The 26,414-nt window shown below is 35.4% G+C and overlaps 1 protein-coding gene and 1 long non-coding RNA gene across 4 annotated transcripts; one reads left to right on the forward strand and one right to left on the reverse strand.

The window, feature by feature from the left end:
* The first annotated feature begins 2,978 nt into the window (after window positions 1-2,978).
* Window positions 2,979-5,024, forward strand: LOC126590409 ((-)-germacrene D synthase-like). The gene is made up of 3 exons (XM_050255873.1): window positions 2,979-3,129; window positions 3,422-3,702; window positions 4,307-5,024. Exons 1-3 carry the CDS (start codon window positions 2,989-2,991, stop codon window positions 5,022-5,024), a joined length of 1,140 nt encoding a protein of 379 aa, XP_050111830.1. The 5' UTR covers window positions 2,979-2,988.
* An 18,326-nt stretch (window positions 5,025-23,350) lies between these two features.
* LOC126588204 (uncharacterized) lies at window positions 23,351-26,125 on the reverse strand. 3 transcript variants are annotated; one of them, XR_007611364.1, is made up of 4 exons: window positions 25,860-26,125; window positions 25,681-25,734; window positions 24,326-25,525; window positions 23,351-23,572 (listed from the first exon to the last, which is right to left on the reverse strand). It is a non-coding gene; the product is annotated as an uncharacterized LOC126588204 (long non-coding RNA). The 3 variants fall into 3 exon arrangements; XR_007611363.1 differs by lacking the exon at window positions 25,681-25,734; XR_007611362.1 differs by having other exon boundaries at window positions 25,681-26,125.
* Window positions 26,126-26,414: the final 289 nt, after the last annotated feature.

The following is a 26,414-nucleotide window of genomic DNA, read 5'->3' on the forward strand; positions in this document are numbered from 1 at the left end:
TGCTACCGTGAAACAAAGAAAGAGAGAATGTGAGTTGAAGCTTGGGCCTTTGTTGATTGAAGCTAATGTTGGGCCTGATTTGTTTGGAGGCCCACATGGTTGACCTAAGAACGGTTACTGTTGGGCTTGTGATGGTTGATTTGAATTCAGTATGAAGTTTGCTTGGCTATCACCCGAGTGATAAGTTTTGTTTTTATTCGTTCGTTGCTGCAGTTGGGATATAGGAATATTATCCGTTTAGTGACAGAGTCCATACTCCCAACGTTTGGTTTTGTTGGAATTGCTTGTTTGCTCGCTCACCTGCTCGCTTGGATTGTTCGTTTCTAATAATTGAATTCATACGATGAATATTCGCAACAGGTGAAATATGTCATTCTTCAATGATAGTAGGCATGTATTTATCCAAACTTACCATATGAGAGTATGTAGTTGGAAGATCAATTGTGCAAGAATGCACTGCATTGAAGTATTGACGCCCCCCATTACTCACCCACCAACCTATTGAAAATGTCATATTTGTTTAAGTTCCAGTTAATTTTTTTTCCCTTTGAATTTAACTAGCGCTTAATGGAAATGACTTTTCAAAAAAATGGATACATATTTGCAATGTTTGAAAAGGTTAGGATCACCTTGGAATGATACTAAAAGGTTAGGGAGCGTTACGTAATTAATATACAACTTAGACACAAAAACTCAAAAATTATTACAACTGAATTAATATTTGAAAATTACAATTAAATGTCAAGGACTAGAGTAAGCTTTTAATACAAGGTTTTATTAAAAAAAATTAATATTTTCCGAGGATTGGAATATAATTTTCTACCACATGGTATTATGAACAGGAATTGTTGAGATTATGAGTCACACATCTGTAAAAGAAATTTTACATGTACTAATAAGTAATTGTGCTACTCTACATATATTTCATTATTTGATGATAAAACTGTAACTTTTGTCAAGAACGTCACTTAACAATTAACCCCGTTCCATACAAAGTGTTCTCATATTTCATACATCTTCCTCACATGCCAGAAACATCGACATCGAAATTAGGCCTAGCAAACAGGTCATGTTTACCGTGTTTTCTGTTGTTTTCGTGTAACACCTATTATCTTAATGAGTCCTTAACAGATTGGGTCACCTTACCCAAAATGTAAAATAACCCAACCCGTTATGACCCGTTAAAAAAATATTTTTTTTCTTCTTAAATTTGCACGTACCACATTGTCACATAAATATTACTTTAAACCATAAGAACATATTTGTCGTTAAGTACTACATCTACACTCCAAAATAAGAGACTAATAAAAAATCACCAATACACTACTAGTCTACTACAGAGTATCAAATGTGCAAGGATATGCAAAATGAATGAGTTTTTCTTTTCAAGGTTGTGAAGCATTTCTCAGAAATTAAAATCTTGTCAATGAAACTCAAAGCTTGCATGTTATTCTTTTTCCAAAATCCTTCAATTTTCATCAATCATCATGGGGAAATTGTATTGGAACTTTGGCTTGATTTGTTGCCTTCAAGAGTTATGTTGATGATGTTTTCACTAAGGTTTTCCACATCAAAACTCTCTTTCGCATAAACTAAGTATAGAAAAATTAAACATTATAAATCATTCAAATTATGTGAAGTTTATCAAAATAATTATGAAAAGAAACAAAACAATAGTACTATACCATATAAAAATATATTACCCCTTTTTCCAAATTTTCTTAATTTAATTTAATATATATATGATTATTATATAATAATTATATGTATAATAATTATATAACTATTATAATAATTATGTAATAATTGTATATATAATAATTATATATATATGTGATTATATATGTCACATCCCGGCCCGGGGTCCACCACATCCCGGGCCCGCTCCACCACCGTAGCACGATATTGTCCACTTTGGGCCCTGACCACGCCCTCACGGTTTTGTTTCTGGGAACTCACACGAGAACTTCCCAATAGGTCACCCATCATCGGAGTGCTCTCGCGCGCTACTCACTTAACTTCGGAGTTCCGATGGAACCCGAAGCCAGTGAGCTCCCAAAATGCCTCGTGCTAAGTAGGGATGGGAATATACATTTAAGGATCACTCCCCTAGGCGATGTGGGATGTTACAATCCATCCCTCTTAGGGGTCCGACATCCTCGTTGGCACACCACGACCAAGGTTAGGCTCTGATACCAAATTGTCACATCCCGGCCCGGGGTCCACCACATCCTGGGCCCGCTCCACCACCGTAGCACGATATTGTCTGTTTTGGGCCCCCGACCACGCCCTCATAGTTTTGTTTCTGGGAACTCACACGAGAACTTCCCAGTGGATCACCCATCATGAGAGTGTTCTCGCGTGCTACTCGCTTAACTTCGGAGTTCCGATGGAACCCGAAGCCAGTGAGCTCCCAAAATGCCTCGTGCTAGGTAGGGATGAGAATATACATTTAAGGATCACTCCCCTGGGCGATGTGGGATGTTACAATATATATATAATTGTTATGGTATTTTTAAGGATATAAAATTATTAAATTAATATTTTGCTTACCGTGTATCGGGTTACCCACATGTATACCTAGACCAATCTGTTATCTTAACAAATGTTTATCGGGTTATCCGATAATGACCCGCTCTGTTATTGAGTTAACCGGATAACTTGTTAATTTCGTGTCATTTTGTATCGGATTAATGGATCGTGTTAGAAATTGCTAGGCTTAATCAAAATAATGCCCTAAATTGGAAAAGGACAAACTACTAAACGTCCCAGCAATTATGTGACCCCTGAATAAAAGGCTCCCACTCATAAAACGTGGAAGGGAGCATTGCAGTTCGCTGACATTCAAATTATTGCATACTTTACAGATTTTTCACATGATTTATGAATATCTGAGTGTCATCAAATTCTACATTTGCTTGCCTATATATAGACATGATCGTCCACGCATTGTTCTTCAAATTGACTAAAATTTTCCAACAGGAAAGCATGGAAGACATGGCATTAATCCAAGGTTCAGCAGAAGCTCAATCACAAAATCCCAAGCCTGAAGTTGCTCGTCGGACGGCAAATTTTCACCCAAGCATTTGGGGAGATCAGTTCATAAAGTATGATGCTTCCCAAGACATTGTAATACATATTATGCATGCATGAATATTTTCTTTCTACAACATCACAGCGGTTTTTCTTTTCCATTTTTGAAAATCTACGTTTGCGAGTTTTCAAATTTGGTGGAAACTTTAGTTATTTTTTCTAATAAACAATAATATCTACACTAAGGGAGAAGAGGTGGGCTTAGCCTTACAATGGCGTAACAGTAATGCGGTTCAAATTTGCCTTATAACTAATTCTGCACGTGACTTTAATTTTCTCAAAACGTTTTCTGACATTTTTTACTCACGTAAATAATTTGTTGTTGCAGATTACTCAAGCTCACAGTCAACAACAGGTTGATGAACTCAAAAAAGTTGTGAGGGAAGTATTGATAACCAGTGCAACTGATTTTTCACTTCAGCTAAAGTTGATTGATGCAATCCAGCGCCTTGGCGTGGCATACCATTTTGAAAGAGAAATCGAGAAAGCACTTGAACGTATGCATGCTACATTTGATGGTGACCATGGCAACAATGATGTTGATCTATACACTGTTGCTCTTGGTTTCCGGCTGCTAAGACAACAGGGGTATAATGTTCCATGTGATAGGTGTAAACAAATTAACTTAATTAATTATTTGATTTTAAGTTACTATTAAAACTTTCTCAATTCTTGTGTCCCTATTTTCTGAAAATCATGCAGCCATATTCACCAATTTCAAAGACAAAAGTAGTAGCTTCAAGGAAAGCTTGATTGATGACGTGTCTGGTATGCTAAGCTTTTATGAAGCAACACATCTGAGGGCGCATGGAGTGTTGGAAATTTGAGTAGTTTGAGTAGAAATTTCTTTGTCCCACATTGGCCATTCCCAAAAGTTTTTATCACTTTATAAGGCTTTGTCCTTTATAGGAAGTGATTGGAGTAATAGACCTGGAGACTAAAATTGGGCTCACCCTTGGGGTTGGGCTTTGGGATGTATTAATTAATTGGTAATTAATATATAATTAATTATAAATAATATATAATTAATATATAATTAATTATCAAAAGATGGGTCTTGGGGCTCTTGGGCTCCAATAATTAAATTATTTAATTAATTATTTTTCGGATTTAATTAATTAATTTTAATTAAATTCGAATTTAATTATTTATTTATTTTTTATGAAAAGACTCATCCTTTCAGATGAAATCTGAGAATTCTTTCTTAACACAGAGCAAAGCACCCCTCTGAAGAGAAACTTATGGATCAACAATCTGTAAATGTGAATGGCGTTGTGCCAAAATACTCTGAAAAGCCTGAGAAGTTCAAAGGATTGGACTTCAAGAGATGGCAACAGAAAATGTTGTTCTTCCTGACAACAATGAATCTCGCTCATGTTGTCAAGGAAGAAGCTCCGAAGTTTAATGAGAATCCAATGACGAAAGAGACTGTCATGGCAATTGAAGTTTGGAATCATTCTGAGTTTTGTTGCCGAAACTATATCCTGAATAGTTTGGATGACAATCTCTACGACATTTATTCTCTGTGCAAGACAGCGAAGGAGTTGTGGGAATCCCTAGAGAAAAAGTATAAGATTGATGATGCCGGTTCAAAGAAATTTGTTATCGGTAAGTTTCTCAAATATACAATGGTGGATTCCAAATCTGTTGTTTCTCAGGTCGAAGAAATCCAGAAATTGATCTATGAACTGCACTCTGAGGGATGCGAGATCAATGAGCATTTCCAAGTTGGGGCGATAATTGAAAAATTGCCAACTTCGTGGAATGACTTCAAAATTTATCTCAAGCACAAGCGTCGTGAGATGAATATGGAGGATTTGATCCTGAGGCTACGTGTGGAAGAAAACCACGGAAAGGCAGACCGTTCTGGAGGGTTTGCAGTCATTGAAGCCAATGCGAATTATGTTGAGGGAGGAAACTCCAAGGCTTAGCCGAAAAAGAATAAGGCTCCTGCTATGAAAACCAAGCAGTTTGTGCAATCTGCCCTTGCTCCTAAAGGCAAGAATCTGAAGAAGATTAAGGGCGTCTGCTATGTGTGTGGCAAATCTGGTCACAAGGCACAAGATTGTTATCATCGCAAGGATGGAAATCATGGCCACGGAAACAACAACAACCATGCTAACATGGCAACCACCGATGAAGAATTGGCTGTTGTTGTGTCCGAGGTTAACATGGTCTCGAATGTGAGTGAATGGTCGATGGATACTGGTGCTACAAAGCATATCTGCGCTGACAGAAATCTATTCACAGAATATCACCCTACTGCCCTTGGAGAAAAGCTGTATATGGGCAATTCTACCTCATCTGCTATGGAGGGATATGGCAAAGTGGTACTCAAATTCACATCTGGGAAAAGTTTGACCTTGCTGAATATGCTGCATGTTCCTGAAATGAGGAGGAACTTGGTTTCTGGACCAATTCTAATTGCTAAGGGCTTTAAACTTGTAATGGAATCCAACAAATTTGTACTTACCAAGGGTGGGATGTTTGTTGGAAAGGGTTATGTGGCTGATGGCCTCGTGAAACTCAATGTAATTGCCATTGATGATGCTAATAAAATAAATACTTCTACTTATATTGTTGAGTCTTCTAATATTTGGCATGCTAGATTAGGACATGTTAATTTTCGTTCCATGCATAGAATGGTTAAATTAGACTTATTACCTAAATTCGAAATTGATTTTAATCATAAGTGTGAAACATGTACTGAATCGAAATTTGATAAGCAAACGAGAAAGTCAATTCTGGAAAGATCAAATGAATTACTTGGATTAATTCATAGTGATCTTTGTGACTTTAAATCCACACCAACTCGTGGAGGAAAAAATTATTATGTCACTTTTATTGATGATTGCAGTAAGTATTGCTATGTTTATTTGATTCATAGCAAGGACGAAGCTTTGAATATGTTTAAAACATATAAAGCCGAAGTTGAAAATCAAATTGGGAGGAAAATCAAAGCACTCAGATCTGATAGAGGAGGAGAGTATGAGTCTACTGCCTTCTCAGATTTTTGTGCACAACATGGAATTATACATCAAACAACGGCTCCATACACACCACAACAAAATGGTGTTGTCGAAAGAAAAAATAGAACATTCAAAGATATGATTAATTCCATGTTAAATAGTTCAGGGCTTCCACACAGTTTGTGGGGTGAAGCTTTACTTACTGCAAATACCATATTGAATAAGGTTCCTCTAAAGAAGATTGATGAGTCACCTTATGAACTATGGAAAAGACATAGACCCACTTATAAAACCCTCAAAGTGTGGGGTTGCTTAGCAAAGGTGCAAGTTCCGTTACCAAAAAGAACGAAACTAGGACCTAAAACTATTGATTGTGTATTCATTGGATATGCAAATAATAGTGCTGCTTATAGGTTCCTTGTTGTAAAATCTTCGATTTCTGACATACATGTCAACACTATATTAGAATCAGCGGATGCGGAATTCTTTGAGGATATATTTCCTTACAAAGAAAAGGAATCTGGTTCTAATACAAAGAGGGTTCATGATCATAATCATGATGAAGCCTCTTCTTCTGGTGTCCCAGGAAATGATGTGGAACCAAGAACAGGAAAAAGAATCAAAGTTTCTAAAAACTTTGGACCAGATTTCATTACTTTCTTGTTGGAGAATGAACCTAGCACTTTTAAAGAAGCAATGTCTTCTTCTGAGGCTCCTTTATGGAAGGAAGCAATTAAAAGTGAAATGGAATCCATTATGGAAAATAACACATGGGAATTGGCTGATTTACCTTCCGGTAGTAAACCAATTGGCCATAAATGGATTTTCAAGAAGAAACATAAGGCGAATGGAACCATTGACAAGTTCAAGGAACGTTTGGTAGCCAAAGGTTATCGCCAAAAAGAAAGGTTGGATTATTTCGACACCTATTCTCCAGTTTCTCGCATAACGTCAATTAGGACGTTAATAGCGATTGCGGCTGTATACAACTTTGATATCCATCAAATTGATGTAAAAACAACATTTTTAAATGGAGAACTAGATGAAGAAATATACATGGAACAACCTGAAGGGTTTGTGCTTAAAGGACAAGAAAGCAAAGTGTGCAAATTAGTTAAGTCATTATATGGACTTAGACAAGCACCAAAACAATGGCACGAGAAATTTGATCATACTTTGTTGACACATGGGTTCAAAATAAATGAATCTGATAAATGTGTCTACATTAAGAGTAATGATAAAACTTGTGTTATTATTTGCTTGTATGTGGATGATATGCTAATAATGGGAAGCAATAAAGATGTAATAAACAAAACAAAGAAAATGTTGAATTCAAGTTTTGACATGAAAGACTTAGGTCAAGCCGATGTCATTTTAGGAATTCAAATTAAGAGAAATAGTGAAGGATATGTCCTTACACAATCCCATTATGCAGAAAAAATATTACGCAGGTTTGGTCAATTTGACTGCAAACCTGCTGCAACTCCTTTTGATGCTGGATGCAAGTTGAAGAAAAATAAAGGCGATGCCATATCTCAACTTGAATATTCTCAAGTAATTGGAAGTCTAATGTACTTGATGAATTCAACTAGGCCCGACTTAGCTTATGCAGTAAGTAGGTTTAGTAGATATACAAGTAATCCGGCACAAGAGCATTGGGATGCTTTAGTACGAGTGTTAAGATATTTGAAAAATACACTTGACTACGGATTGCACTATATAAAATATCCACCTGTTGTAGAAGGCTTCAGTGATGCCAATTGGATTTCGGACACTACAGAATCCAAGTCGACAAGTGGATATGTCTTTACCTTGGGAGGTGCAGCAATATCTCGGAAATCCTCTAAACAGAAATGTATAGCTCGGTCCACCATGGAGTCCGAGTTTATAACTTTAGACTTGGCTGGCGAAGAAGCCGAATGGCTCAAAAAATTTCTGGAGGATATTCCAATGTGGCCAAAGCCGGTAACGGCTATATGTATACATTGTGATAGTATGGCCGCGCAATCACGGGCCAAAAGTCATGTATACAATGGGAAGTCACGTCACATCAGGCGTCGACATAATACTCTTAAGAAGTTGCTCTCCAATGGAATAATATCCATTGATTATGTAAAGTCAAAGGAAAATATAGCTGATCTATTGACAAAAGGCCTACCAAGAGAGCAAATATTATTTACATCGAGGGGAATGGGTCTTAAGCCAATTCAATGAATCGAACTGGGCGGAAACCTAACCTAGTTGATTGGAGATCCCATGGTCTAGGTTCAATAGGCAAACTGGTTGAGTTTGATTCAAAAGTTGAACACACAACTTACCCATTCTTATGATAAAATGTGTGTTGTCTGTTGACGTTTAAGGGGTTATGTTTTATACATTTAATGACATTAATATCTTGTTATCAAGAGGAATATGGCAGACTATTCTTAACTAATGTCACCTATATAGGAGTAAATGGGGCCATATTTATGAGAATTGACATGGCTAAATTCTCTAAAGCTCCTACGAAATCCGGATTTGTTCAGGGCCAAAATGAACACAACCGTATGAATTGACATGTGGCAGACATGATATGTGTGTAGCATATTGTCTCGGTTTACTACTGCGGTGAACAGTTCAAGATCTTCCACATCCACTGCGTCACCAAGTAAACCCGATATGTTTTCACTAGGGTAAGTTCAAGTCCAACAGACACTTCACCCGATGCATATCATGCCTATTCTCTCTCAGTTTTAGGCAGCCTAGTCATCCATTTGTATTTACATTTGCATTCAAATGTGGGGTAATTGTTGGAGTTTGAATGAAATTTCAACTCAAATATGGGGTATTGTTGGAAATTTGAGTAGTTTGAGTAGAAATTTTTTTGTCCCACATTGGCCATTCCCAAAAGTTTTTATCACTTTATAAGGCTTTATCATTTATAGAAAGTGATTGAAGTAATAGGCCTGGAGACTAAAATTGGGCTCACCCTTGGGGTTGGGCTTTGGGGTGTATTAATTAATTGGTAATTAATATATAATTAATTATAAATAGTATATAATTAATATATAATTAATTATCAAAAGATGGGCCTTGGGGCTCTTGGGCTCCAATAATTAAATTATTTAATTAATTATTTTTTGGATTTAATTAATTAATTTTAATTAAATTCGAATTTAATTAATTATTTATTTTTTATGAAAAGACTCATCATTTCAAATGAAGTCTAAGAGTTCTTTCTGAACACAGAGCAAAGCACCCCTCTGAAGAGACGTCTCCCAACAGTCACACCCCATTCTCATACATGTTGCAAACAGGCATCCATCTGCTATATATACATCCGTCTGCATGGCATTTAGAATACAGAAAATAATCAACTTCATCCTCTACATTCCTAAACCTTCTTACTGAGAGAACCACACTAAATTCGCCAAAAGTTAAATTTTCCGGTGCTGGAATTTTAACTTGATCGTTGAATCCTGGTGAAGCAGACGTCCGTAGAACTACAAGCACAGAGTAGGGACAAAATTTCTGTTTCAAGGACATTGCGGTATGCAAGTCTCGATCTTCAAGTTGTCTGTTTTTATAATTCGTATTCTAGTTTATATTCTATTAATTCCTATTGCATTTATTATTATTAGCATATATAAATTATCACAGATTGTTGACATATATCCAACATGGAGAAGACATATTAGAAGAGGCTCTTGTATTCACCACCACTCACCTTGAGTCAGCAGCAACCCGTGTAAGCAATCCACTAGCTACACAAATAACTCAAGCCCTAGAGAGACCCCTGCGAAAAAGTCTAGAGAGATTATCTGCGCGACGTTATATTTCAATCTACCAAGAAGAAGCTTCACATAATGTCACTCTTCTGAAACTTCCAAAGTTAGACTTCAATCTTGTTCAGCTTTTGCACAAAAGGGAGCTCCATGAGATTACTAGGTAATTAAGATGATCTTATTAGTTTGCAAGATGGCACCAAATATATATAACTTTCGAATTCGAAGTAATTAATAGGTAAGTAATATGTTTAGGTGGTGGAGAGCACTAGACTTTGAAAGGAAGCTGCCATTTGCAAGAGATAGGATTGTAGAGTTGTACTTTTGGATCGTCGGAGTGTATTTTGAACCCCAGTACTCTGTTGGGAGAAAAATTATGACAAAAGTAAGTGTCTTGCTGACAACATTGGATGATATCTACGATGCATTTGGTACATTTGAAGAGCTCGTAGTCTTTACTGAAGCGATTGACAGGTTTGAGATATTTAAATAATAACTATTTGTTAAAAATAATTAAAAACTGCTACTTTATTCCAATGATTACGATGATGATTATGCTAGCGCTTCAGGTGGGATGTCAATTACATTGATGAACTCCCGGAATATATGCAAACATTTTATCATGCACTTTTAAATCTCTACAATGATATTGAGGCAGAGATGGCGAAGGAAGGAAGATCATACCGAGTTCCATATGCAATACAAGCTGTATGTAGTACCTTAACATATGCAGAACTTTCCTTTTAAACTTTTTTTCTTCCTGGTAAATTAACGTATATAGCCTTGGCTCGTCAGATGAAAGATCAAGCTCGATCTTATTTTAATGAGGCCCGATGGTTGCACGAGGGACGAGTTCCAAGTATGGAGGAGTATATGCGCGTTGCAACAGTTTCGATTAGTTACACCTTTCTTACAACCATATCTTTACTTGGCATGGGAGATGTTGTGACAAAGGAAGCATTTGAGTGGTTGTTCACTGACCCCAAAATTGTTAGAGCTGCAAATACCATTTTTAGGCTCATGAATGACATTGTTTCGACAAACGTATGTATCATTGTATCAACTTCTTGTGTGATTATTTCAATACAACAAGATCCTAAGACATATTAATTTTGGATTTAACTTTTGCAGTTTGAGAAAGAGAGAGGGCATGCTGCTTCTAGTGTTGATTGCTACATGAAGCAATATGGGGTGTCAGAGCAAGAGACAGTTGATGTTTTTAAGAAACAAATTATGGATTTGTGGAAGGATATAAACGTGGAGTTCTTTAGACCAACTTCTGTGTCAATGCATGTTCTTATGCGCGTTCTCAATTTAACAAGAGTAACTGATCTTCTTTACAAGGAGGAAGATGGATTCACACATGTGGGGAAGGTGACGAAAGATAGTGTTGCTTCAATTTGTATCGATTCAGTGCCACTACTATGATGTGGTGGTGTTGTTGTTAGAATATCGATGTTTTATGATGTCTTGTTGAATAGATGACTTTTGTACTTATCTTTGGGAGCCTTTGAGAGATAAGGGCTTAAATAAGGTGATTCTAAGAGTATAGCCTTATGGCTAGTTTGGTATTGCTGTATTTTAAAAAAAAAAAAAAAAACTACTTCTGTTGTGCTATGAGAATAAATAGTGCTGTAAAATAAAGTTGTTGAGTATTTGGTAAACTTTTGTTGTAAAAGTGTTTTTAACAATAAAACAATGTTTGAGTGTTTAGTAAATTTTTATACAAAACTGTTGTGAATTTGAAGGTCATTTCAAAATGGGCTGTTGGGTTTAATTTTGGCACATTGTATTTTTAGAGGTTTCAAAATTATATCAATATTTGACAACTCGTGTAAGAGACCAGATAAGACTAAAAATATAGAACCGTTTGCTTGAAGAGGTTTTTCAGTGTACAAGGAACACAGTTAGATACATCAATTGTCATAATACAAGTTATTGGATACCTGAAAAAAAAATAAAAAATTCCAATCATTTATATTATGATACTTTAGAGGTACACAAAAAAAATTCTCGTGTATCTTGCCAACATCATTGAACAACCTTGACATTTTATGGTACCCATACGTGTTGCGAGTTGATTCATGTCTACTGGGAGAAGAACGTTGTGGCGGACGGCCTTGCCAGTTATAACTTGAATCTTGGGTATTATTATTTTGAGAATCCACTATAAAACCAGTGAGTAGCCCAACTTACTTATAAGCACATACAAAGTTCATTCTCTCATCAATGTGTGATTCACTCTCAACAAGGGCAACAACCGGCTACAAAACAAACATAACAGAAGATGATTAATTAGTTGGAATGCACAACTTGGAGGCTCTTCGTTTACATCCTCCAATTGCATTACTATTGCCAAGGATGTGGACCCAAGATGTTAAAATATATTGTTACAATATTAAGGCCAACACACAAGTGTGGTGCATGGAAAATTGAAAGAGATCCCAGTATATACAACCAACCTGAGGGTTACTAGCCCGAAATATTCCTGAATAGTGTCATAGATTATGTTACTTCCAATTCCTTCCATTTGTAGCCGGTAGACGAGGCTGCCCAGGAACTCAGCTTGCCATCGTGGCTATTCCTTTGGAAATTTAGTACTACAAGAATAGTAATTATTAGGGGTGGTGGATTAGAGGCGGATATACAGATTTGCCCTTATTAATTTTTATTAGGGGCAGAAATATAAATTTGTCTCTATTAATTGTAATAGAGTTGAAACAATAAATGCCCCTACTAGTGTTACTACTTTTAGGGGCAAAAAAAAATCACATCTACAAAATTTAGTTATTAGTGGCGGATATATGAGCCTCTAATATATATATATATATATATATATATATATATATATATATATAACTTAATTGATTTTTTAATTTAATAATTTACATTAGAAGCATTTATCTCCTTATATATTTTTTTCTTAATTATTAATCAAATAAATAAGACATATATCAAAACCTTAATTCTAGGATAACCAACACGCACATTCCCCATATTTCTCTCTTGATCTTCTTTCACGGCACAAACTCATCGTCTCAATTTACACACTCCCCATCTCCATTTTCTTATTGATTCTTCATACCTCATTCCATTTTTCTTGTTTCTTCGTATTCTTCTTCTCATTTCCATTTTTCTTGTTCCTTCATAGTCTTCTTCTCATCTCCATTTTTCTTGTTCCTTCATATTTTTATCCTCCTTCTTCACCTTTTGGTCTAGATCTGATATTGTTTTCTCTTCATTTCTATTTTTTCTTAATTTTCTACCTTTCAATATTCCCTTTGATGAGTCTAATATGGCGAAAGAGAGATTTAAAAAGGTTTGTAGTAGAGAAAAAAACTTAACTTATTTAGTTTGATTGAAGTTTTTTTTCTCTCAAACTGTTGTTTTGCAGGTAAATTTGACGGCGGGGTGTGAAAATTTGGAAGTGAAATTTTGTTAGGTGTGTTCTTCATCAAGGTTCTAAAAGATGCTAGGCGCTAGTTGGGCGGTGGGCTGAGGTCTAGTGCCTAGACGGGTAGGCAGGGCCTAAGCGGACTAGCTGGATTTAAGTAAATTTATTATATATCGTATAAATAAGTGTTTGTTCATATCTAAAATACACATAATTTCATTTGGAATTATAAGATAATCAAATTTAAACATTAAATAATATGTGTTTTTTTTTAAGGGAGTGCTTTAGCATTTTAGGTACATAATAAAAATACATATGGTATGATCTTAAAAAAAAAAAAAAAAGAATGAAAAGTAATAATGGGGTTAAGAGTGGAAAAAGAAAAGGGTATAAAAAGTAGTAAAAAAATGGTGGGGACTAGTTCAAAGAAAACGTGCAGGCTGCAGCTATAGAAAAAAAGATGGTGTGACCATCTTAATTGAATCGTGCAAAGTCAGGTTAGGGAACAAAGTCTTTTTCTTCGCGTAGCTGACTCTGCAACAAAAAAAATTGCAAATTCCAGCGTCTTCATATAAGCCCGATTAGTACCCGCCTAGTCCCGCCTAATCCCGTCCAGCGCCCGCCTAATGTGCTCTCCGATTTTGTAGCCGATTAGGAGTTAAGTGCGGCGGTTAGTTGCCGTCCAACACCTAGGCCCATTTTTAGAACACTATTCTTCATACATATTTTTTTTTCATTTTATTTTTGTATAATATTAGGTGTGTTATCAAAATGATAAATTACATCATAAACCCCTATTGGCTTAATTTAGGTTTGATTTTTTGTTTGTTTTGCAGGTTTTGTTTTCTTGATGTTTTTTGAACGGTAGGTACATAATTTGATTATTTTAATTTTGTTGATGCACAAAACCGGAGGTCTTGGAACAATGTAAATCCGACCGTAAATCTGCAAGAAAGTAAATAACACAAGATGTATCGTGGTTCACCCCAATGTTTGGGCTACGTCCACACTGATTATTGTATTTCTGAGGGAGAGAGAGCTCTGTAATGAGAGTGAGGCTTTGAGAGGGGGTGAGAGGGCCTAGGAATTGGTCTCCCACTATTGTGAGGGTGATGAGTCCTTTTATAGAATAAGGGCTCCTCACTTATTACATGTTTTCCCCTTCCTTTATTACATAATTACATTTAAGTCCCCGAGTATTTGTATGAGATCTAAATACGGAGGCACTAAGTATGGTATAAATAAATTTTTTCATTTCTTTTCATGGTTGTGAGTTCTACATAATTTGATTGTTTTGGTTCTTATTTTTTCTAAAAATAGTTTTACTCTAATTTGCTTTACCTTCTATGGTGTATCTACAGGATGGATCATGGAAGACACATGCTTTTAACTTTTCATCATTTCGGTGTTTGAGATGCAGAAGATTGATTAGACATATAAATTTTGTTTAGACTACCATTTATATCTAATAGGCTTAAACCTCTTCATGATACTTGTACCATTTGTATATAATCAATTAAGTATGAATCATTCTAATATTAATTTTTTTATTGACAATTTATTTTTTCATCTAGGGTGGTGGGGGAAAATAAAAATAATCGTAAACATATTTGACCCTAAAAAACGTTTTTAATTAATATAATTCCCAAAATGCAATAATAATAAATATATAATAAAGTAGGGGCCTTAATAATCACCCCTAATACTTTAAACATCCGTACCTAATATTGTTTGCATGTCAAACTTGCCTACGTGGCAACAAAACTATTATGGGCAAAAATAAATGCTTATTTGCCCCTATTTATTAATAGCAACGCTCTTTTTAGGTGCAATTTCAATATCCGCCCACTCCTAATTATTAGGTGAGGAAATCCTCAACTTTTGCCCCTATTTCTAATTAATATGTGCAAATGTATTTTTGACACACCCCGACCTAGATCGAGGCATGCTGGCGATTGGGAGTGACGTAACTATGTGCACAGTGCGGAAGCAATAAAGATATAAGGGAAAATGCGAAGGAATAAAAACCAAACTACTAGCAGAACTAACTAAGATAAAGTGTTAGTGCGAGATTAAATGTGAAATACATAAACAAAGTATAAATATTCTAGATGCAGTCAAGCAGGGAAAGTGCTAATTATACAACACCCACGAGGAATCCTACATTTATGATGTTTTGTCAGAACTTCCGTCAACTTCCTTGTGATCCACCAAAGCGCTTCTACCTAAAACCTGGAGGGGCGCAAAACAGAAAGTGTGAGTGGACAAAAACAAAGCTTTTCAAAATCATTTCATTTCTCAAAAGTTCTAACCCCTCGCTGTAAAACCTGTATAATTTTCCCAGAAAAATATAATATATACTATATCATAATTCATGCTCAGGATGAAAATCCATAGAAATATACCATGCCAAAGTATCTCAATGAAATGTTATAAGTAATCCAGTTAAAATGCATCAATGCCATATATCATATCAGCCGAATCTACCTACATGACCAACACGGCTGAATCTATAGCTCATAACCAATCTCAATCATATCAAATCAAATCCTGCACACGAGTCGGAACCACCTAAAGTGGTATGTATGACAAGACTAGGTGTAAAATAAATATGCTCTAGTGCTACGATCACGTGAAGGTTGTGCGAATAATCGCGGGTCACCTACGAGTCGGAACCACCTACAGTGGTCTGTACGACAAGCCTGTGCACCTAACTTGGATCCAATGTGAGCATGTGGTGCGGGAGGTGAACATCACGTGAAGGACTGTGCCCTTACTCTGGACGGGAGCACTAACACCGAGGTGAAGGTTTATGAGCTCTCCACACATCACATCAAATATTGCATAACTGAAACAATCTCATACCTTTAATTTATAAACTTACCTAGCACTTATCTATGCATCTGCAGCACCAATCATAAATATATGCAACTACTAATGTATAATAAAATAGACAGATACTTTGCATGGCATTTCAAAACGTAATTTCATTCAAATTCATTTTCTGGGAAAAATCAAGTATATAGGTATATACAGAAAACCAAAAGCCCACTCACTGATATGTCGAAGGGTCGTAGCCCCCGAGCCTCGATTGATGGCGCTCGTCCTCAAGATAGGTCTCACCTATATGCGAAATAACTGAATAAACGTTATTTAAAGCACATACACAAAACTAAGAAATAACTTCTCATACATTGCTTAAATGGAGTATTTTAATATACCACCATGATCTACTCAACCTTAGGAATGTCCCTAAATTTTTAGAAAAAAATTTCATGACCCCACGCGCCCTTACACACAGGCCAAGGCACGTCCAGACGCGCAATCCACGTGCATGCACGTACCTGGCACACCAAACAAATTCCCTAACGGCATTAGAGAATATTTCGTCAAAAATCAGAATATGATGTTAATCATACCTGACGGCGTTAGAATATTCCTTCAACTTTGACAGAATATTCTCCTCCTTCTTCCTTGGTTCACTGGAGTCCGGCGCCAGTCACTTTTGTGATCGCTGGAAACTGGGAAATTTTAAAACTTCAATATATCGCTCATTTTTCCACCAAAACTCATGAAATTAGTACCAAAATGAAGATTAGGACTAGAAGAACAAAGCCTTACCACTTTCAAGCCTTGAAGTCCATGGGATTTCGTCGGAGAAACCTCGATATTCCGGCCAAACTTGAAACTTGTCAAACTCAACTTCTCGACGTCCAATTCACTTCAAAATTACTCCCCGAGCTTCGTGAAGATGTTTTAAGGCTCCCTAGCATCTTAAAATCTCCTAAAAACTTCGAAATCATGAGTGTATGAACAGTAACCCAAAACTGGGTTATCGGGAAAATGAGGTATTCACGTTCTAAAAACGGTATAAATGTGTTCCTGAGCTCACAAGTAACACGAAGATGACTTCAAAAACCTCGATTCATGAAGAAATTGCTTGGTTTGAGGTTTGTCCGTACGTATTGTACGGAAAATGGAGAAAAACCGAGAGGGGGATGAGAGAGAGAGAGTCAACGGGTAAGGGTGTGTGTGTGAATGTGTGGTCCAGCTTGTCACCAACCAAAACTAGGAAAATTTTTAGTTCTAGTTGGGTCCAAAAACTTAGGAAAGAAAATAATTGGTCCATAACACAACTTAAACCACACAACACCACAAACGTTTAAGGGTAAATTAGACATTTCACACCATCAGAGAAAATCTTTCGGGACGGGCTATGAAAATTTTCCTCTACTTGTTCATAGTTTTGTACAAGTTTGATTGGGAACTTGCTAATGGTGCAAGAAGAGAAGATTTAGACATGATTGAATGCACTGGTGCAGTCGTACATATAAAATAGCCTCTTAAAGCTATTGCTATTCCATACAAGGCCTGCCCTGAGGGTAGCCCGAGTAGGCGACCACCTAGGGCCCCCACTTCAGAGGGGGCCCCCAATTTTTTTCATCCTACACTCTTCACAAGTGTATTTTTCTTTCTAAATATAGAAAGTTTGGAATGTAGAATGAGAATTTTAGAGTGCCAATCATACTTTTCTATATATATTTATATATATAATTTTGTAGTTTGAGTAAAATATCTAAATATGAAATTATAAATATTTTTTTGGAACTTACAGTGCAGCGTTTTGGGTGGGGGGCCGCCCCAAAAATATTTCTTTTTAAATATGTGTGTATATATATATATATTTTTAGAGTTTGAATTTAATAAAATATGTAAATATAAAATCACATAATTGTCTTGAAACTTGGCGTACAAAGTGTCCTTGGTGGGGTGAAACTTCAGCACCAATTCAACTTTTTTTTTTGGGGAATTTAACGCACAACATACTGGTAGCAAGTATGTGCTTGCGAATCGGTTATTTCCCACTCCACTTACAGAGGTCAGGTACCCGATCAATGCTTCTCTTCTCTTCTGCTTCTTTTTCTATAATTTAATTTGTGAGTGTTGTGTTTGTAAATATAATTAGGATTTTCGATTCTAGGGTTTATGATTTATTTATTTTAATGCATATTGTTTATGCGAAATTAGAGTATTCAAACTTGTGGATGCACTTAATAAAGTGGTTAAATCCCTTCAAGAAGATAAATGGATTATGGGTGTACTTAACAAGGTTGGTTACTTTTGCTTCCTAACTAGTTTTGGTTCAAGATAATTTGAAGTTTCGATGTTGAATTTTACTTTATTTTTTATGCGCCTCGTTTTGTGTTGGGTAGTAGATAAAATTTGAATTTTAGTTTGTTTCTTTGTCAATTTGTTGTTTACTGAATATTGAATTTTAGTTATGTAAACTGAATTAATACATTTACGTCTAAAAATGTGAGATGAGTAATATTTAAGTAATGTTTGCATATATTTCTTCTTTGGATATGAATTCTAATAATTTTGTATGTAGAAATGAATTTTTTCATGTATTTAGCAAAACATTTTCTTATACATATAAATGTACAATGAATTGGGTGTCAAAGAACTTTAGGGCCCCCACTCGAAAACTCGCCTAGGGCCCCCATTTTCTCAGGGCCGACCCTGATTCCATATCCTTAATGTTGTTTCATATTATTTAAAAACTACAACTAAAATGTTGTTTAAGTTTCATGTTGTATAATTTTTATGTTGGTTAATTTTATTTAATGTTGTTTCATATTGTTTAATGTTGTTTCATGTTACTTAATTTAATTTAATGTTGTATAATGGCTTAGGAAGTTATAGGAAAAAAATAGAATTTAAAAAAAATATGAAACAAATTTTGTGAAATAGAAGTTATAGGAAAAAAATGGAATTTAAAAAACAATATGAAGTAAATTTTGTGAAATAGAAGTTATAGGAAAAAATGGAATTTAAAAAAATATATATGAAATAAATTTTGTGAAATAGAAGTTATAGGAAAAAAAAATATGAAACAAATTTTGTGAAATAGAAGTTATAGGAAAAAAATGGAATTTAAAAAAAATATGAAACAAATTTTGTGAAATAGAAGTTATAGGAAAAATTTTGTAAATAAAAAATAATAATAATAATGTAAAAAAAAAATTAAATCAAATGCAACGGCTAGTAGCCGTTTCATTTGAATTTTTTTTTAAACAATCATGTCGGTTATAACCGACAGGAATACACCATTATTTAGTATATTAAATAATAGTATGTATTCATGTCGATTATAACCGACAGGAATAACAAAACTATAAAAAAAAAATAGCCAGCCCGGGGCTGGCTGGCTGGCCGAAAGCAGCCAGCCCTCCAGCCCTCCAGCCCTCTCTGATCCCGTGGGGCCATCCCAGATTCCAGAGCCCTCTGGCCTAGCCCTCGGTTGGAGACGGTTTTAGGGCTATTTTCAGCCCTCTGGCCCTCTGGACCCTTCGGTTAGAGATGGCCTTATTGATGCATATATGAGCCTGTAACTTTGGATTTCTCCCCTTCTGTTAGTTAAAACATGAATACCCATCCCAAGAAATGTAGTAAAATAAGAAGCTAGTCCTTTGAAATTGTTTCCAAGCCAGTGCCTGCTTCCTATATATACTGGCAGTTGTGTTTCAATAAAGTAATTTGGATTGTATGCATTCCATTCATACTGTCAACAAATGAACAAAATAAAGTAGTTTGGATTGTATGTATTACGGTCGGGCTGCAAATGCCGCCAGGCTGCCCATGCTTCTCATTCCTCGCGTAGCGTCTTTTTGCTTGATTGCCCGTGATTTCTTTTAATTTGTCACTTTGTTATAAAATCTGAACACATGGTTGTAAAGCACGAACGTCCAGCAACAAAACTCCTTTGATGTCGTATAATTTGATTGAAAATTATTGTCTGCGAAACAAGCTTAGATTTGATTTTTCTCTGCAATAAGAGGGTTAATGGAAATGTTACTAACGATGACTGAAACACTATTCTATTCAACCAAGTGTGCCTTTGGCATCCGGTCATTTTCTCAATGCAATGGGATATTCTGCTCATCAAATGCTCTAGAAGAAAAACTCAGACTATTAAACATCTCCCCTTTTTATAGACAGTATATGTAGAGAACAAACTGACAATCCAAATCACTTTATTCAAGCATTTATATACATCTACATAGACATACACACGCACGCGCGCGCGCGGGCGCACACACACACACATATATATATATATATAATTTCAACAAGAAGAAACACCGTCTTTCGAAACTAACTTCAGAGAACTTGCTGCTCCTTGTTTCACTACAGGGCCTTCGGAGACCACATTATTTATCGGCTTATAGCAAAGACCATGATTTTTAGTAGGCTTAATTATATGGGCACGCGATCGACAAACAAGGTTTAGGGTGATCCATGTTATAGTTGAAAAAGACAGCATCTCAATGAGTGTTACATCGGCTCCACAAAAATAGCTGAAAAGGTTTTTAATGAAAAACTAGCTTCAAACATTTTACTGAATTAAAATCTCTATGTCTCCCCCCCCCCCCCAACCCCACTTCTCCCTCCCTATGTGTCCACGTTATAGTTGAAAGGGACAACATCTCAACACGTGTTACATTTACTCCACAAAACATAGCTAAAAACGTTTTTAATGAAAAACTAGCCTCAAACGTGATACAAAATTAAAATTTCTATGTCTCTCTCCCTTTCTCTTTGTGTGATCCATGCTATAGTTGAAAGAGACAGCATCTCAACACGTGTTACATCTGCTCCACAAAACATAGTTGAAAAGGTTTTTAATGAAAAACTAGCTTCAAACGTTTTATTGAATTAATCCCTATATATCTCTAACCCCCCCCCTCTCCCTCCCTGTGTGATCCATGCTATAGTGGAAAAGGACAACATCTCAACGCGTGTTACATTTGCTCCACAAAACATAGTTAAAACCGTTTTTAATGAAAAACTAGCTTCAAATGTGCTACTGAATTAACATCTATATATATTTCTCCCTCTCTCTCTCTCTCTATGTGATCTATGTTATAGTTGAAAGGGACATCATCTCAACGCGTGTTACATCTGCTCCACAAAACATAGCTAAAAACGTTTCTAATGAAAACTAGCTTCAAATGTGATCTCCCTCGGCCCCCCTCCCCTCCCCTCCCCCGATCTCCCTCCTTGTGTGATCCATGCTATAATTGAAAAGGACAGCATCTCAACGTGTGTTACATCTACTCCATAAAATGAAGCTAAAAACATTTTTAATGAAAATCTAACTTCAAATTATACATATACTAAAACCCAGTTCCCCGGCACTGTTTTTCACTGTTAATGAACAGTGAAAGGGCGGAAATGCCCTCCGCTTCTTCTGGCATTACCATTTTATGTTCTCTTTTGTGCAGTGGAATGTTTGTTTTGCCCATGATAGCCACATGTCTTTCATCCTTCGTTTCTCTGGTTCAACTCATTTGTTTTGCTTTACCTTTGGCTTCCCGTTTTTCTGCTTCCTTCATTTCGTTTTTCTCTGTCTTCGTCGCGTCCTGTTTTCTCTCAAATCCTTCGTTTTTGTTGCACAAAATAAACTCCCGCGGGATCGTGTCATTGATTTTCTAGGGTATTTTGTTTCAGAGGTTTGATTTTTATGTGATCAAGGATCATCTGAGGAGTTACACATAGAATTAAAGTCAAAAGGGGCATCATCTAATGAGTATTTTATTGCCAAGGAACGTCCTAGGAGGGTGGTTACAAAACCCATCAGATTCCAAGATTAACAAGGCTAATAATGTTAAAACTACTATGTCTATTGGGTTTCTCTATTTATTTCATGTACTAGTTTATGTTCCTTTTATTGTATAAATAACTCGTACTTGGGATGTTGGAGGAAAAGTCTGATTTGAATGAAATTATTACCATCGAGTTGGCTGTCAAGCTTCTCTTTATTCCAAACTTGCATTTTGTTCTACCTTTTCCAATTCTCTACAGCCCTAAGAGGACTGTATCACTATGGAATTTGAAGTGAAAGATTTTATGCTTAATTTTTAGGTTTTTTTTTTTAACATAAATTGAGGTGTTATATGCCATATCAGATGTTAAACACTTGGATCACACAGTTCACAGGAAAAAAGAGTGCATTCTTAAACTTATGTAGAAACAAGAATTCAGCAAGTTTATATATAAAAGGATGCCAGACACAATTCTCTTTTAGGATGATCTCTTGAAACGTTTTGTTTCTTTTTCACAATTGTGCAGGGAAACAATAGGAGCTTCAATGAACCAGTGAGAACGTTAGGGCCAGCCATAGCTGCAAACAATTACAAAGCCATATGGGTCTACCTCACTGCACCATTTCTTGGGGCGCTCATTGGGGCGGGAACCTATACCGCTTTCAAGTTTCCAGAAGATGGTGACTTTACCCTACAAATATAATGGTGCCATTCTTTTTGAGGTGAGGTGAGGTAAGGCTTTATCTCTGTAGTATATGTATCTTAGCAAGAACCATAGGGGTTGCTACCGAAATTGATTTCTAAAATATGGGTTTTTGGTTGTTTTTGAATCTCATTTATTATATTTTAGGGAAATAGAAAAAAATAACCCATTTTGTTAATCTTGGAACCAAAATATTACAAACAAGCCATACACAAGTCATGCACACCATGCACATAAAAAACAGGACCAACACGGACATCCAAATAAAAATTTCATCAATTTGTTTATACTAAATCCGTTATTCTGATTTCATTTTGAATTCACTGGGAAAAATACATAAATCCATAAGACGGGAGGAAAAAGTCGTGATTCAGCACCATAAGATGTGATTAACAACAATTTTTTATGAAACCCCAATTGAATCTAAAGTGAGCAGCTTTACACACACACCCTGAATTTATACATGAAGAATGAAGTTTTACATTGCAAATCCATGATTTGTTTTTCTCAGTCTGTTGTTCCTCCTGCCAGGAAGAGCTTGGTGAAAAATGGCTCCCTCTTTGTTTTTAGAATTAAGGTATGCATGTATTCATGTTCTTCTACCTTTTCTTCGTTTCTATTTTTTTTTAGTAGAAAAATGATTTCTCCTAAATAATTTATAGCCATGGCAGCAGGTCACTTGAATATAAGATGAAAAATACTGATTGAGAGATGGTTTTACATTTTTATGGTCAAATTTTTGTTAGAAATTGATGTCTGAGATTACTGTCAGCTCAACATTTGTTTTCTTATGATTTCTAGGCTTTTAGATTAAAAACTAGCAAGAGTGCCCGCGCGATGCTGCAGGTTTTAAAAATGTATAAAATATGTCGCAAGTTTTAAATATACATGATAAGCCGTACTACTTGTATATGTGGAAATCCAATTACAACCCTATCTAAAATAAGAAACAATGAGTAGAGTTGAACTTCCTTAATCAAATGAGTTTGTTTCTTCACCTTGTTCCTCCTTTCTTCTCATATGGAGCTGTTTTCATTTATCTGTTAGAAATTGGAAAAATAGAAGTTAATGTGAACAAATGACGGTTGGATTTATTAAAAGGATCCTCTTGCTAAAGATCAGAACAATAAAAGGACTAACAGGATCCTCTTGCTTAAGATCAGAACAATAAAAGGACTAATGGAAAGTTAGAAAAATGACTTACGCAGTTGAAAACATTAGGCATTATTAACCAAACATGTAAAGTTTATGTCAAATTTTATATTATGTGTGGTTTGAATTATGGATGATAACAATGAGATAATTGAACATATTTGTGGTTAATGGACAGACAGTGTTTCAGAGAAAAGTCTCTCTATCTTAACATTCAACACACAAAATTTTAAATATAAAGGATTTAGCATATTTAAACATGATAATTGCATGAACTCATTAGGCTTAAAAAAATGGATTCAAGTAGATAGAATATTAAAATTGAGAATAAAACAACAAAGTTGGAGTCAGTCGTTGGAAAATGAAGGTTGATTCCATTGTTCCTCTACGTTCCTATTATAAAAAGTAACAACCCTTTTTTATGACCAGTCCCAAATTTTAGATAATGGACTTTGCTTTTCAAATTCGTATATATAGATAACTTGCACGTTGCCGTGGGAATGTGAAATAGATTATCAGTATTGTATATAACTGTTAGAATAATGGATTATATGTGTTATAAGCTTTGTGCGTATATATGTAAAAACTATTTACACAAAACATGTACAACGCAAAAATGCTGATTACGAATACATGCTTACCTATATGACAAACAAATGTGACGTCAAATGCGTGAAAAAAGAGAATCGCATACTTATTCCCAATGTACTCAGAGAGCTTGATCTGAAATCCAAAACCAAATCTTCAATTGCAATGAAACAAAGAGCTTATTAGTCATTTGAAAGATCTTCTATAAGAAGCACTTAAACTTTCAAGCGCTTTTGCTAGAAATGTTTTTACTTTAAACATGTTTGAAGTTTCTATCAAGGTCCAAATGCTCCCTTAAAAAAACATAGAAGTGCTTCTTGAAGCATCTGACATTAACAGAACACAAACTGAAAAATGAAAAGCAAGTGACTTGTACATGAAATTATGTTCACTCCAAAAACTACACTATTCAACTTTAAAATGCAGGAAAAATGAATGTTTTGATAGAAATTTCAAAGAGGATAATTAAACTACAAAAACATAATTATAATGCATACATCCGTACCTGCTGGCAATCAAGAAGGCAATCAAGAAGCTGTTGCAAAGCAGGTAATTGACTTAGTAAATCTGTGCTATCAAGACACAAAAATCAGAGCATGCTAAACTTTTTGTGCATTCATTGGTTCATTGTTAAAAAAAAAAAAAATTGCAGAGAAGAGATTTTTTACCTAATTTTTCAGAAATGATGGTGGACCTGCAGCTGCTGCAGTCTTATTCTGTGGAGTTTTTTATGTTATAATCTCAAGTAGAATAGACTTACATAGTTGTTATAAAACAACATTTGTATAGCACATATACCAAGATTTACTCACATTCTTAGTTGTGGGTTATTGATTTGGTATTTTTAATCAATTTTTACATACAATTAATATATAGATTGTAGATTTACACTCGTTGTTCTTTCCTAAATTTCTATTCTCAGTTTTTTATTTATTATTAATTCATAAAAAAAAACAATTTCTTTTTTAAAATGAAAATAAGGCGGAGAATGCAGTAAATAACATATTCACTGGGGTAAGAAAACTAAAATCAAATAAGTTACTCAATGCATCAACAAATATAGTAAATCTAATTATCCATGAGTTCCAAAAAAAACTGAAGCATGTAATAATGTTGAAAAGCATACTATCTATTTAGTCAGATCACAAACAATCCCATGATATCTCACAATATCATGAGGGCATAAACACATACAATTATCAAGAAGAACACATATCTATTAACCCACTCCTCCACCGCTTGACCCCTTTGATCTACAAAACCAAACAAAAATTTTCAACCAAAAATAACTAATTTAACAAAGCAAATACATTATACAAAAAAAAATATTCAATTTAGCTTCATTTAGATTACAGGAAGTCCATTCAAACAACCAAAAGGATATAAATAAAAATATTCAAGAACCAACCTTCTTCAAAGATCACTGGTTCTAGCGTTCAAACCCAAAAACTGAAGACGATTACTTGAATTAAATGAAAATGAAAATATAATTAATTTACTCTTAACCATGGTTTTTTTCAAGAATCAGAAAAATCTAAAAATATCCCAAACAATCCCAAATTTTGGAACTGCTTTAAGCCAACTTACCATGAAATTACAGTCACTTGAGAAATATTCTTCAAATCAGGCCGGATCAGGCATTGTAGACTGTGTTTCTTGGAAATCACTAAAAAACTGGAATCAGCGCAAAAGCTCCAGGGATTACGGTGGTGGTTCTCGATTTTACCGAGAGGGAGAAGGAGAGTTGCAGAGGGGGTACAGATGGGAGAGGCAGAGAGTAGTGAGGGATGAGAGAGAGAGTGACAGTGTTGGGAGTTGGGGGAGTCTGAGTAGGGTAGAGAGAAGTGAAGAGGGACTTGGATTGTCTGCCCTCCTAGTTGTGGTGCCCTTCCATGCCCTCCTATTTTGTGCGGTCACGGTTAAGCCACGTCAATATTTTATATTTTTATTATTTTTTATCTTATTATCTTATTAAAAAATTAATATAAAATATTGACGTGGCTTAACCGTGACCGCACAAAATAGGAGGGCATGGAAGGGCACCATAACTAAGAGGGCAGACAATCCAAGTCCAGTGAAGAGAGGGTTGAGTGAATTAGTGGGGGTGTAATTGTGAGTCAGATGGATTGGATGTGTGATAGA

The sequence above is a fragment of the Malus sylvestris genome, chromosome 11 (assembly GCF_916048215.2).
Source record: "Malus sylvestris chromosome 11, drMalSylv7.2, whole genome shotgun sequence".
Taxonomy (NCBI): Eukaryota; Viridiplantae; Streptophyta; class Magnoliopsida; order Rosales; family Rosaceae; genus Malus; species Malus sylvestris.